Source organism: Elephas maximus, chromosome 8 (assembly GCF_024166365.1).
Source record: "Elephas maximus indicus isolate mEleMax1 chromosome 8, mEleMax1 primary haplotype, whole genome shotgun sequence".
In the NCBI taxonomy this organism is placed as follows: Eukaryota; Metazoa; Chordata; class Mammalia; order Proboscidea; family Elephantidae; genus Elephas; species Elephas maximus.
The window spans coordinates 119,021,163-119,034,323 of record NC_064826.1 but is presented as its reverse complement, the minus strand read 5'-3'; the positions used below and the strand labels follow the sequence as shown (position 1 = coordinate 119,034,323).

General features: G+C 48.6%; 1 protein-coding gene across 1 annotated transcript; it reads right to left on the bottom strand.

Annotated features, from left to right (window-relative positions):
- Positions 1–3,211: 3,211 nt before the first annotated feature.
- IGFBP3 (insulin like growth factor binding protein 3) lies at positions 3,212–12,949 on the bottom strand. Its single transcript, XM_049894283.1, has 5 exons — positions 12,361–12,949; positions 7,820–8,046; positions 7,026–7,145; positions 5,690–5,854; positions 3,212–4,789 (listed from the first exon to the last, which is right to left on the bottom strand). Exons 1-4 carry the CDS (start codon positions 12,758–12,760, stop codon positions 5,729–5,731), a joined length of 873 nt encoding a protein of 290 aa, XP_049750240.1. The 5' UTR covers positions 12,761–12,949; the 3' UTR covers positions 3,212–4,789; positions 5,690–5,728.
- Positions 12,950–13,161: the final 212 nt, after the last annotated feature.

Below are 13,161 nucleotides of genomic sequence, written 5' to 3'. Positions count from 1 at the left end.
CCTCCTGCAGACAGGAGAGCTGATACAACAGAGTCTATAGCTCAGGAGCTCGGACAGTCCCTCACGGGTCTTCTGGCACCAGCCTTGCCTTCTGACCCTGTGACAACCTGAGTCAGTATGTCCCCCTCCACTACTATCCTCCCATTCCCCACTTTCTCAGAGTAAAAGCCAAAGTTCTTCCTATAAGTCTCTGCAGCTCCCCCCACCCCACCCCATGTCCCCACACAGACCTTCACTTTGGCTCCTGACTTAGGACATTCGGGCTTCTAGCTTGGATTGTTCTGCCCTCAGATATTAGGCACCAGCTCTCTCCCTCTCTTCCCTTGCATCTTTACTCAAAAACCACCTTCTCAGTGAGGGCTGCCTCTTCCCAATAGAAGAGGAAGAGGAGAAGGAGGAGGTAGGAGGAGGAGGACATACTACCAGGAGGCACCAGTTCCTAGAGAAGGACATCACACTTGGTAAAATAGAGGGCCAGTGAAAAAGAGGAAGACCTTCAACAAGAAGGCGGAGGTAGGAGGAGGGGGAAGAAAATGGAGGGGGGAGGAGGAGGAGGAGGAAGAAGGACAAAGAGAAAGAATAGTATAAAGCAGAGAAGGAGGAAGAGAAGAAATAAAAAAAAAAAAAAAAGAAAGCAGCAGCAGCAACAACAACAAAACCAGTGCCAATCACATTCCCTGTCCCTGCTTTATTATTTTCTGCACAGCATCTGTCACGGTCTAACACAACCTACATTCCACGTACTGATCTTGTTTGTCTTTCTCCACCAGGGCAGTGGGCAAAACGTAAAAAGTAGATACACAGCACTGGTTTGAGGTTGGTGTGAGGCTGGACCATGAAGATGGATTGTTCACTGGGTAGGGATGAAGGAGTGGTGACCAGGTGCCCAGGCTCCCTGGAATAGATGCCCAGGCAGATGGAAACGTGGGCTTCTCACTCTGACACTTGAGCTAGAGTCAGGACATCCCAAAAGTGGCAGATGTTTCTGAATGAAAAGCAATACATCCATGTTCACTATGCAAAAATTTAAAACTGTAACAAAGTAGAAATAAAATAAAGACATTATCTATGTTCACATAATCATGGCTAACATTTTGGTTTATTTGCTTTTAGTCTTTACGTGTAGGTGTGTGTACTTGTGTGTGCATGTGCATGCATGTCCACAGTATAATGGCATTCTGCTTTCCTTTCAGTTCATCATGAGCATTTTCCCGTATTATTAACTATTATTCGAAAGCGTTTAGTGGTGGCATGCTATACCTTTCTACATTGTTGTTGTTGTTAGGTGCCATCGAGTCAGTTCCGACTCATAGCAACTCCAGGTACAACAGAACAAAACACTGCCCCGTCCTGCACCATCCACACAATGCTTGAGCCCATTGTTGCAGCCACTATGTCAACCCATCTTGTTGAAGGTCTTCCTCTTTTTCACTGGCCTTCTATTTTACCAAGTGTGATGTCCTTCTCTAGGGACTGGTCCCTCCTGGTAATATGTCCAAAGTATGTGAGATGAAATCTTGCCATCCTTGCTTCTAAATAGCATTCTGGTTGTACTTCTTCCAAGACAGATTTCTTCGGTCTTTTGGCAGTCCATTCAGTATTCTTTGCCAACACCATAATTCAAAGGCATCAATTATTCTTCCGTCTTCCTTATTCATTGTTCAGCATATGAGGTGATTGAAAAATACCATTCCTTTCTATAGGTACCTTTCGGTTTAAAATGTCCTTGTACCTATCGGCGCACATCTCTGATTGTATCTTTAGGACAAATTTCCAGAGTTACTGGTTGAAAGTTTGACCCTCTGAGAGGATGTCCCCCTGGACAGCCTGCAGCGGCATGGAGCCTGAGCGCCCACTTCCTGACACCCTGTTGGCATCAGTGGTTGCCACTTTACCAAAGATGAGACTGTTGAATAGACAACCCCAAGAAACCACTGTGGTAGCCTCTGCACCTCCTGTTCCTAGTCAGGGGAGAGGCCCTGCATGTTCACTTCTCTGCATCTGGCAGTGAGCAGGGGCTAGGTAATCTCGGGGTTGGTGTTGTTCTAGTCATCTGTCCAGGAATGACGGCTAACACCTAAGAGGGCAGATGGCCATGGGAGAGGGACAGGGAGAGAGGCAGCTCCCAGAGCTCCAGCTGGGAGGGACTGCAGGGGCAAGAAGAGAAACAGGTGAGTGCAATGCAGAGTACTGGACACCGCAGGAGTGCACATAGAAGGAAGAGGGGACAAGGCAGACAAATCTGGTGGGCTCATAAAGCAAGCCTGGTTGTCCACTCAGGGCTCTTCAGTGGATCCAAGGGGCCCGCCAAACTCCTGCCCAACTTCCAGGCACTCCTCCACGATCCAGGCTCTGCCTACCTTGTCACCCATTCACTCCTATCCCCCAACTCCCGCTGGGCTCTGAAAGTGCAGGCCTTGGTGTGTCTGCTCCCTCACTTGTTTCTCCCATGATCAGGCTGATGATGGCATCTCGAACCCTGGTTCTCTGAGCATTCACAGAACTCAGTTGCTGCTTATCATTCAATAGCCACGATGGGGGACCATTTTAGACGGTTTATCAAAGGGTCAATTATGACTGTGAACCGGTGTCTTTAGGACAAAATTCCTTGTAGTGTGGTTTATCCTTCAATGCCCCAGAGTCACTGGCTCTGGGCTTTGTCTTCAGTTGTTCTGTGACAAGTGACAATTGTTCAAGGTAGCAGAGAGGGACTGAGACTCCAGGACCCCACCCAATGTCTCTCTGGGCCTCTGTCTTTCTCCTGCCTTTGTCAACTTCCCTTCCCAAAGCAGAGAGCACCAAAAGGCTCAGGGAAACGGCATCAGGAAGAAACCCTGAGAGCCTGCCCCATCCCTGCCCTGCTGTGGCTGCGGACGATGCCCTGAGATGAGACAAGGAGGACACAGGCTCAAAGGAAGTCAAGGAACAAATGGTCATGGAGACTCCTTTGCTGACATGCTCAGTTCTGCCCAGGTATCAGGAATGTGAACTGGTGGACCACCACCTGTTAGAACCGGAGGCTCAATGCCCCATGGTGAGTCAGTGAGGGTCTGTGGGCAGCGGCATAGCCATAGAAGCAGGGAAGAGGCATTTATATTTGTGAGGAACTCTATAACAGCTGGGGTAGTTTGCCATCTCAGGATTATTTCAACAGTGATATAAAACCCAGAAGCAGTCAGTGACCAGGGGAAAGAGGCTTTTTTATGGGAAAAGGTTTATTTACTATTTATAAATACATTGCAAGACTGACTTTCCAAAAATACTTTTTTCCCCCCAAAATTAATTAAAAAAATAAAGAACAGCTAACAGGTAGGCAGGATGTCTTGAGATTCCTTTGTTGTCTTGAGAACTCTGTGTAGGGTGTCGCACCAGTGGCTGTGCGGCAGCGCAAGGCCCTGTCCCCTTCCTGGACTCATGGAATAAACTGTCACTCTCCACACACGGAGAGACGGTGGCCTACAAGCAAGGGTGGCTCCTGTGTACGGACCCTCCCCGTCATGGCCATATGAGATCTACCATTTCTAACATCTCATCTGAGATTATCTAGCATGTTGTTGTTGTTAGGTGCCTTCGAGTTGGTTCTGACTCATACTGACCCTAGAGGACAAAGTAGAGCTGCCCCATAGGGTTCCCAAGGAGCAGCTGGTGGATTTGAACTGCTGACCTTTTGGTTATCTCTCGTAGACCCTCATCATATTTGGACTATATTGTATAAAATGTTTAAAAAATGAATTAAAACATATCTTCTCTGCATATATGTGTGAATTATAAAGAAAAATAGAACTATTCGAAAGACAACAAACACAGATGACTGTGCTCCCCAATGAGGCAGTCATCTTTCTCTTTGGATATTTATATATATATATATTTTTTACATGGTGCCAAGGAGGACAAACAGTGAGATGAAAATAAATCTCCTTTGCCTTTAAACAGTTTATTCTCAGAAACAAACTTTGTCTTGAGTAGTTGAACTGGATAACAATTATTTCTGTAGTCGTGAAGAGCCATGCTATTACTTGTGATGCCCTGAAGGAGGCCTGACTCTTGCCCGACCCCATCGTCCACCTGGAGTAAAGGTAAGGAGTGGGCCTGCAATCGGGCTCAGTCTCTGGGGGCTCCTGACAAAGGGGAGCCAGGCATACCTACCCGTATGCTCCCAGAGTCCCTAAAACATTCTTGGCCTTTAAAAAAAAAAAAGTAAGAGCCCACCTTATTCTTTCTAATAGTTCTTTCCTAAGCAGTACCTGTCACTTGCAGAAATGAAAGATCTTCTTGGTTGAGGGACCTAGGCCCTTGATCAAAGACGATACTACTCAAGGTCTGAAGCCACAGGAGGAGCACTGGGACGTCCAGGTGACAAAAGCACAGTGTTTTCTTATTCTCCAGAAGACCCGTGCTAATTCTACAGCATGAGAAGATGCCAGCACATACTCTGACAAGTGACACGATTGCCTCAGGAACAGAGTCCAGAGTGGTAGTTTTGTGAAGGAGCAGATGGATCTGAGGCACTGGGTCCCACGGCACCTTGCTGAGGTTCATGAGTGTTTCCACATGAAGCCACAAAAAAATCACACTGCCCCTCACTTGTTATTGGAAAGTGGAAAGGTGCTCAAGTTTACCATTTGAAAATAGCCATACGCATTTCAAAAATCTCTTTCTAAACTTTGGTTTAAAAAAAAAAGATCAATTCACTACAAAAAGAAACAGAAATCAAGGCGGTAGCCAGCTGCTGATCATGTCCTTGGCAGTCTTTTGTGCAAAATAAAGCTGTGTTTGAGGTCCACATTAACTACAAGGAGAAGAAAAAGAGATGTATTGAAATAAGCACAAAAAAAAAAAAAAAAAAAGGCAAAATGGTCCTGGGGTCATTGGATAGACCACCCAAGAAGCAGTGCATAAGCGCAGGGTGGGTGGGGGCCATGACTAACACCTGACACAGAGCAAAGGACACTGTGTTCACTGTCAAAAAGTCATCCAAGAAATCATTATTTTCTAACTTGCAAGGAAGAAACCTTACATATAAAAATGAAAATTTCTTCTGCTTGTTCAATTTGTCTTGAGAGCTGGAGAGAAATGTGTTTGTTCTCTTTTTTCAATAGCTCCCTTATTTGTCAAAAGAAAAAAAGAATATTGATTACAATAGAGCTCTTCAAAATGATGGTTTAAAATTTCATTTTCATGAGATTTAAATAAAACTTTATTAAAATTATATTAGTCACAGGCAAACAGGATCTTCATAATATAGTTTACAGAAGAAAAAAAAATAGCCGTGTCTTTATTTCAAAACCTGTTTCTTTAACGAGTCCTTCTGGATTAAAACATTTTACCTACGAAGATAAGGGAACCAATGGGCTTGAGTGGAAAAGGCTTAACTTGTAAAATCTTTACATTGTGAGTGTATGGTTTACACATTGCAAGTTCTTTAAGATAAAACGAAGTGTCTCTGAGATGGGATTGGTCACAGTCCTTCTTTTCCTCTGCCCCCTCTGACGTGTCTGTCCTGTTTGCTCTGCTTCTTTCTGGGGTTTGTGGTGTGAGTCCTGCTAGCAGGCCCGGGCAGGAGGGCCTGGCCCTGCAGTCCTCAAGGCTATGATCTCCCTCTCTCCCTCTCACCCTAGCATTACCAGGAGAAGCAGCCTGGTGGGGAAGGTGCAACCCTTCGGCAGGAATAGAGGTTGTGGAGGCTTACATCGTGGCCAGACTGAGTCCCGGCGGCTGCGCCAGGTGTTTACTTGCTCTCCATGTTGTAGCAGTGGATGTCACCTTTCCCCTTGGTGTCGTAGCCTGGGAGAGGCTGCCCATACTTGTCCACACACCAGCAGAAGCCTCGCTTCCTGCCTTTGGAAGGGCGGCACTGTGAAGACGAGCACAGAAGATGGAGTCAGGATTCTCAGGGGCTGCGCGTGTGGGTTCTGGACAGTGGCGGGGTGGGTGCTCAGGGCAGAATGCTAAATTGATTACTAGGTCCCCAAAGGGCTTCCCCAACACATCTCTGCTGTTAAAACAGCAAACAAAAAAGACTAAGGCTATTTAAAAGCCACATATGCACAGATACTGGTATGCGTGCATGCATGTGTGCATGTGTGCACACACATTTGTGTATTTAAGCTCCCCAGAAGAGCTGGGGTCACCATGGTTGTTCCCTTTGAGCCCAGAGTGGAGAGTGAACCCTATTTGCCCTCAGGTGTGTCTGCTGAGAGGGAAATATGTTTCTTCAGCCCTGGCAGATCACTAGACCCACAAGACTGGGTTCGTGTTGGATCCTACCTGTGTCTGTCAGGGCACAGAACGAGCCTCAGACAGGCAAACTCTCAGTATGAGCTTGTTTAATAAGTGATTGCTAGGAAACGCAGGTAGGATAAAGAGGCAAAAGTGATTGATGGCTACCGAAAGAGACGTAAACTCTTTGCGTGTAGCCACTAGCGCAAACACCATGGGAAGCGCCGCCTAACTAGCGGTTCTTACTGGTCAGTCTACAGATGCCATGGTCTAAAGTGTCAGGTTAGAACACCAAGTGAAGTATTGCCACAGCAAATACAGAATCTCTACAGACATACTATGACTTCAAATAAGCACGTCTTAAATTTCTTTGAGCTTTTACAGTTCATTCACTCACAGGAAGACCGGTGTGAGAGAGATCTTAGGGTAAGCTTATTGTCACATGACTACATCAGACTGCTTAGAAATTCTCGACAACAGGTATCATTCAAAATGTCACTGCTGCCCATGATGTAGCAGTAACAAAAGTGCCCATGAGTCCCTTGATGGGCCATAAAGGGCTCCCCCAGCAGCATCTTGTTTGCTCAGTAGGTGAGTACCTGGGAGCTCAGGGGAGGGAAGAGCATCCATGGCAGGGGGTCTGAGCTCCTGAAATGAACACTGTGTTACCACAATCACAAACACAGATGCTGTGGTGGGTTTGGGGTTAGAGGTGGGGCCAGAAGGGCCTCCGGGGTCAGAGGTCAGTTTCTCCTTTGCCTCCATGGAGAGTAGGGGAGAAAAAACACATGGAGGCTCTCACTCACCTGCTTTTTCTTATAAAAGCCCTTCTTGTCACAGTTAGGAATGTGCACGCCTCTGGGGCTCAGCACGTTGAGGAACTTGAGGTGGTTCAGCGTGTCCTCCATTTCCCTGCGGCAAGGGCCCTGGGGACGAAGGAAGATGGCGTTTGTTACTGTCCGGGACTTGCAGTTCTTAGCCACCTTATCATACAGAGAATACACAAGTGGAGCCGATACTGTGCTCCTCTACTATCTTTTGTGGAGGCCTGGTGGCACAGTGGTGAAGAGCTACGGCTGCAAACCAAAAGGTCAGCAGTTTGAATCCACCAGCTGCTCCTTGTAAGCCCTACGGAGCAGTTCTACTCTGCCTACAGGGTCCTACAGGGTCGACTATGAGTTGGAACCGACTTGAAGGGAATGATAATATCTTTTGTCTGATTCAGCAAGAAAGTCCATGAAGATGCTAACTCTGTCCCTCCCTCTCTATTTGAAATCCCCAGAGTAAGATGCACAACCTGGTATACAGTAGGCAAGAAAGGGCTCTGTGGACACCTGTACAGCATACAATCTGCTTTCATAGGTGTCAAATATTAAGTAACGAGGGGAGAGGGAAGGAAGGCACTGGGTGGGGAAGGAGATGGGTCAGGAGTGGCTGGAGGCTGCTCTCTGCGTCATTCAGAAAAACGTGGCTCTGTTGATTGGTTTCTTTTGAATAAAGTGTTACATGGTTTTAGAAACCCCACTGTCCTAGGTGATACTCTGGATGCCCAGGCTAGGTGGTTCTTTGCGTCTTCCCCAACAAGAGGAAAAGTTCTCACGTATTCTGTTTCCTGTTTGGACTCAGAGGAGAAGTTCTGGGTGTCTGTGCTCTGAGACTCGTAGTCTACTTTGTAGCGCTGGCTGTCCTTGGCGTGCCCTTTCTTGATGACGTCTATCTTGGTGTGGAGGGTATGGAATTTGGAGTCTGGCACCCGGTGTGTGCTGGGGAGCTCTTGGTTTTCCGTGCTCCCAGCACTGTGTTCTTCTTCTGACTCACTGGCATTTCCTTGAAAAATACAAGAGAAACAAAGAAAAAACAAATGAGTTGTCAACATTAAACAGTAGTCTTTATGAAATTTTGCTATTGAAACCAAAATAACCAGAGCTGACACTGACTCATGGTGAACACTCATGGTGTGTCAGAGTAGAACTCTGCGCCATAGGGATTTCGATGGTTAATTTTTTGGAAGTAGACTGCCAGGCCTTTCTTCAGAGGCACCTCTGGGTAGACTCAAACCTCCAACCTTTCAGTTAGTAGCCAAGCACATTAACTATTTGCACCATCCAGTCACATTCAAGTGGAAAAGGTATTTACCAATTTCAAATGTGTTTTTTAAAAACCTTGATAAAATACTATCCTATAATACAAGTAGCTACATAGAAGTCACTTTATCAAAAGAAGCCAGCTTTTAAAAATTAATCTTCCATGTGCTTTTACTTAGTAAGCGCAACTAAAGGAGCTAAGAACATGCTTATGCTCTCAGCTTTCAAATGTCTTCCAAGAGCTGGTGAATGTAACACAATTTTCATATGCTACCAGCAGAGGGCAGACCTGAGCCATGGAAGGCTCCTGCTGCTTTGAGCAGATCTCTCAGTGCTACTCAAAGTTTGGTCCTGGCAGGAACGTACATTCTCCACTTCACTCCAGACCCGCAGGAGAAACGCTGGGGGTAGCCAAGCAATGTGTGCTTTAATTGGTGACCAAATTATTTTCTCCTTTGAATTTTTTTTTTTTTGATACCATGTGTTTTCAGTAATGGAAGGCATACTGAATAATTGTGTGACTGACATTTGCTAGGTATTATGGGTAATATGTGGGACACCTATGTCCCTACGGACTCTGGGGGTATTATCAGTGGGATCACAGGTGCATACAATGAATGGCACCTGAAAACAAGGTATTCACATGAACATGGAATTGTTGTAATGCAACTTCCAAATAACACAAAAGAACACAGAACAATATAAGCTTATCTCCCACTAAAAAAGCCAAGAGACAAAAGTTTTGCAAAATCATACCTCCGGGATGCACCACCTAATACGATACCCTGTAAAAACAGCATTTTGTGGCACTTACCCATTGGTTAGGTTTCAAACAGTTACACACGTCTCAGCCTTGCAGTAACATACACTGTAAATGGGAAAGCAGCTTCCCAAGAAACCCCAGAGGAATAAAATGTAGGTGGGAGCTACATTTACAGGTCACCAAAGGGTCAACAAGCCACCCAGGGGATTCTACGGCTTGCTAAGTTTGACAAGCCCAGCCTTCAGTGTTACCAGGTAAAAGCCTATAAGTAACCTGTGTCTGGCTCAGATGGGGAATGTGAGATCTTGTCTTCACTGTTTTACTGTATATACTGAGTCATCCAGATGTGTTTAGTACTTTGTTTTATAAGTCCCACTACCACATCTCTAAAAATCCCTATCCATGTGGGTCTGGTACATCCTATACACACTGCAAACCCTTGGGCACCTTCCTGGGTTGTGTCTTTCCTACCCTGCAGTGGGCATAGGAGCAAAGGGAATGTGCCGGCATCGAAGCCCCCTTCCTGCCTTATAGTTCCGTGTGCCAGAGCTTTCACAGCCTGAGAACGGGGTAAAAGCGCCTCCTGCAGACGTCTCTTTTACAATCAAAAGTGCTGAAAGAAGAGTTTGACGGTGATGATAGAATACTACCAATTTAACTGTGGTTTTATGTGTATGGATTACGTTGCGGCTGCGTATGATCAAGATTCTCACTCAGCGCTTTTTCCAAGATATATCTGGAGTGACAACGGGAGAAGGGCCGGAGTCATGTTCCTTCCTATTGACCTGCGCCCCTCTGGGCATGCTCATGGGCACTAGGCAGCCTCTTCCTAAGTCCCTGGAGACCCTGTGGGGACCAAGGGCTACATCTGGAGCAGACGCTCCCAGGGCAGGCTGACCTGCGCCCAGCGCAGACCTCAGAGAGGGTTCAGCTTCAACCCTCCATTACTGTTAGGATCTCTCCTAACTCCAACAAGCAGGGCTTTAGCACGCAGACAACTGCCTGGTCCTGATCTATTATACTGGGGTCCAAAGCACCCTGCTCCTGTTCAGCTGCTCTCTGCTCCCCCAGGGACACAATCATCACTTTGACAGTCTGCCTGTTGGGAGCCCTACTTAGAGCCTCTGGCTCTATGCAATGAGGAGCAGATGGTGGCTCTGAGAAGGCTCCCAGCCCCTCTTCTTTCTCTGGAAAGCACTTCTGAACCAGATATAGGATGCACAGATCATGTGTCTTGGGCTCCAGAGACCAGGGAGCCCCTCTCCTTTCTGGACCTAGGTTTCCTCATCAGTAAAACAATACTATGGGTCAGCTGCAAAGTCCCCTAAGGTGTTCAGTAAAGTGGGACGCATAAATTTCAAAGGTCTGGCCCACTGTCTGATAGACTAAGGCTCTTAACAGGTAGGATTTGGTTTCAATATTCTTTATCTTTTTTTTTTTTCATGGAAGTACTGGCACGTGTAAATAAATATATTTGCATTTCTTTTCCAAGAAGCCCGAGTCGAGTCATTTCTTAAAACTTCATTGGTTTCTTTCTAATGTCCACACTGCTAAATTGGGCATGAAAAGAGAAAATGGTTCCGTTTAAGCAAGAGATAATTGTCCCTTTTGGCTTTCATATAAATTTACTAATTTTTTTCTAAACAGATTTTAGAAGTCATTTATATCTTTCTATAATCTTATAATAAACCACATCAGCCTATTACGGTGTTAATCATAACGCCCATTAAAGGATAACTAAAAATGACAATGTTCAGAACTTCTAATAGCATTTTTTGAATATCCCAAAATGCACAAGAAAACAGAACACACACAACACACGACGTAACTTTCCCTGAGAGACAAAATCATCTAGTGATGTTAAGTGTACTAGGACCAGTGCATCCTTCAGGGAATTGGAATTTTGCCTTTCCACATTCCTGGGATGCCTGGCCTAGAAGGAAGCAGCCTTCCCTAGGAGGCGAGATGGAAGCTAAGTGTCTGTTCTGGCAGCCAAGGTGAGGGGTTGCTTCAGAGTGGTGGAGACGAGACTCTTCCAGCCTTCAGCTTTGCAGCTGACCATGGCAGGGACTTTCCCTCCAGCCAGAAAGGAGGCGGCTAAGCTTGCTTGAGATTTCAGGAAGAGCTTCCAATTCCATTTACACTTCTTTATGGAGGGAAAAAGGTGGTATCCTTAACTGAGCAGTGCTTATCTGACAGTGGCTAAGCCAGGGTGAATTAATGCTTTACCAAACTTTTGCTTTTTTCCTCTTGCAGGGCTACATTAAATAGAGCCTCATTTTCCCTCTTCAAATTAAGCAGGGAAATCGTGATGGGCTTATTTCAACTCCCCCTCTTGCCCCTCAAGTCCCTTCTGCTCACACTGCCTGCTGCCTCCTACACTTGGAAGGTCATCTGGGGGCCACGCAGGGGCGGTGGGAGTTTGGGGCACACAGGTGGGATGGCAGAGATGGAATCTGCGACTGAGACTGGAAAAGGGGTTCAAGCCCTATTCTACTTGCCTGTGGGTGGCCTTGGCCCCATTTTTCCAACTGTAAAAGGATAACAATACATGATACCCACCTCGCCCACCTCAGGACACACCAGGACATGACATGAATTGGCCAACCATACGGCTAGGCAGACTTTTTTAGAACAGGTACCATTTCGTCGTAGTGGTTAAGTGCTACGGCTGCTAACCAAGAGGTTGGCAGTTCGAATCCGCGAGGCGCTCCTTGGAAACTCTATGGGGCAGTTCTACTCTGTCCTTACGGGGTCGCTATGAGTCGGAATCGACTGGACGGCAGTGGGTAACCGTTTCGTACAACGTGCCTGTCTACCTTCCCTGTTTCAAATCCGCCCCGCGGCCGCCTCCCTCACCCATGCCAGCCTCCTCAGCACAGGCCTGCCGGTCGTTTCTGAGAAACGGAAGCCACATTCAAGGGTTCCGCGGTCCGTGCCAGTTTACCCCCGCTCCTCTGGCACAGAGGCCTGGGAGAATCTCCTGTTTCGCGGTCTTCCCACTGACAGATAACCTCTGGGATTCGTACCTTCCTACCCCACGAACGCTTTTACCAATTTCGCTGACAGCGCTTTGCAAATGCCAAGTCCTCCCCCCTTGGGAAGGAAAAAAAGTGCATGCCAGCCGGCAGAGGGCTGGCCTCGGGCAACCTCCTGGTCCGCCAGACCTCGGTCTCCCGCCCTGGCAAAACCTGGGGCGGTGAGAAGCTGAGCGTCTTTGGCAGCAGCACCGGACCCGACCCGCCTCTGTAGCGGGGTGGCCGAGGCCTCGAGAAGCCCGCGACGCGGCCTCACCTGACGCGGACGGTCCGTGCAGCAGGTAGGCGCGCAGGCGGCCCAAAGCGCTGGAGTTGGTGCAGAGCCCGCGGCCGTCCAGCAGCGACTGCAACGGGCGCGGCTCTCCGCGCGGCGGCTGGCAGCGCAGGCCCGCGCCACAGCGCTCGGTGTACACGCCGCACGGCTCGCCTTCGCGCAGCGCGCACGTCATGCAGCAGCCACAGCCCGGCTCGCGCACCAGTTCGGCGCACGCAGGCGCAGCGGGCGGCGGAGCGCACTGCTCCAGCGCGCGCGCGTCGCACGGCTCGCAGCGCACCACGGGGCCAGTGCCCGCCCCGGCCCGCGCAGGCGGCGGTCCGCTCAGGAGCGCCAGCACTGCTAGCGCCGCGGCCCAAAGCGCGGGACGCGCCCGCTCCATGGCGCGAGAGACCGTCTCCGGGGGCCTGAGGCGCGTGCGGCGGCCTGGCCTCCGCGGGGCGAGAACGCAAGCAGCCGGGGCCGGGGCTGGCGAGAAGACGCGGGAATGGGCCCTAGGAGCTGGACAGTCACTGGCCACGTCCTCGCTGCCCGCACCGCAGCGCTCGCTTCTGGACTGCGGCTGGCGTGTCGGGCCGCTATATAGAAGCCGGGCCGAGGACACGCCCCGGAACCGCGCGCCCGCGGGGGAGGGGGTCTGGCTCCGGCCCGGACGGCGCGCGGTGCTTCTCCGAAACTTTTTAGGCGGTAGAGGGGTGCTGGTCCCGGAATCCGCGCTTCGCGGATTTCCCAACGTGCCTCACCCTTTGGAACCGGGGCCGCAGCGCAAGAGGCTCAGAACGC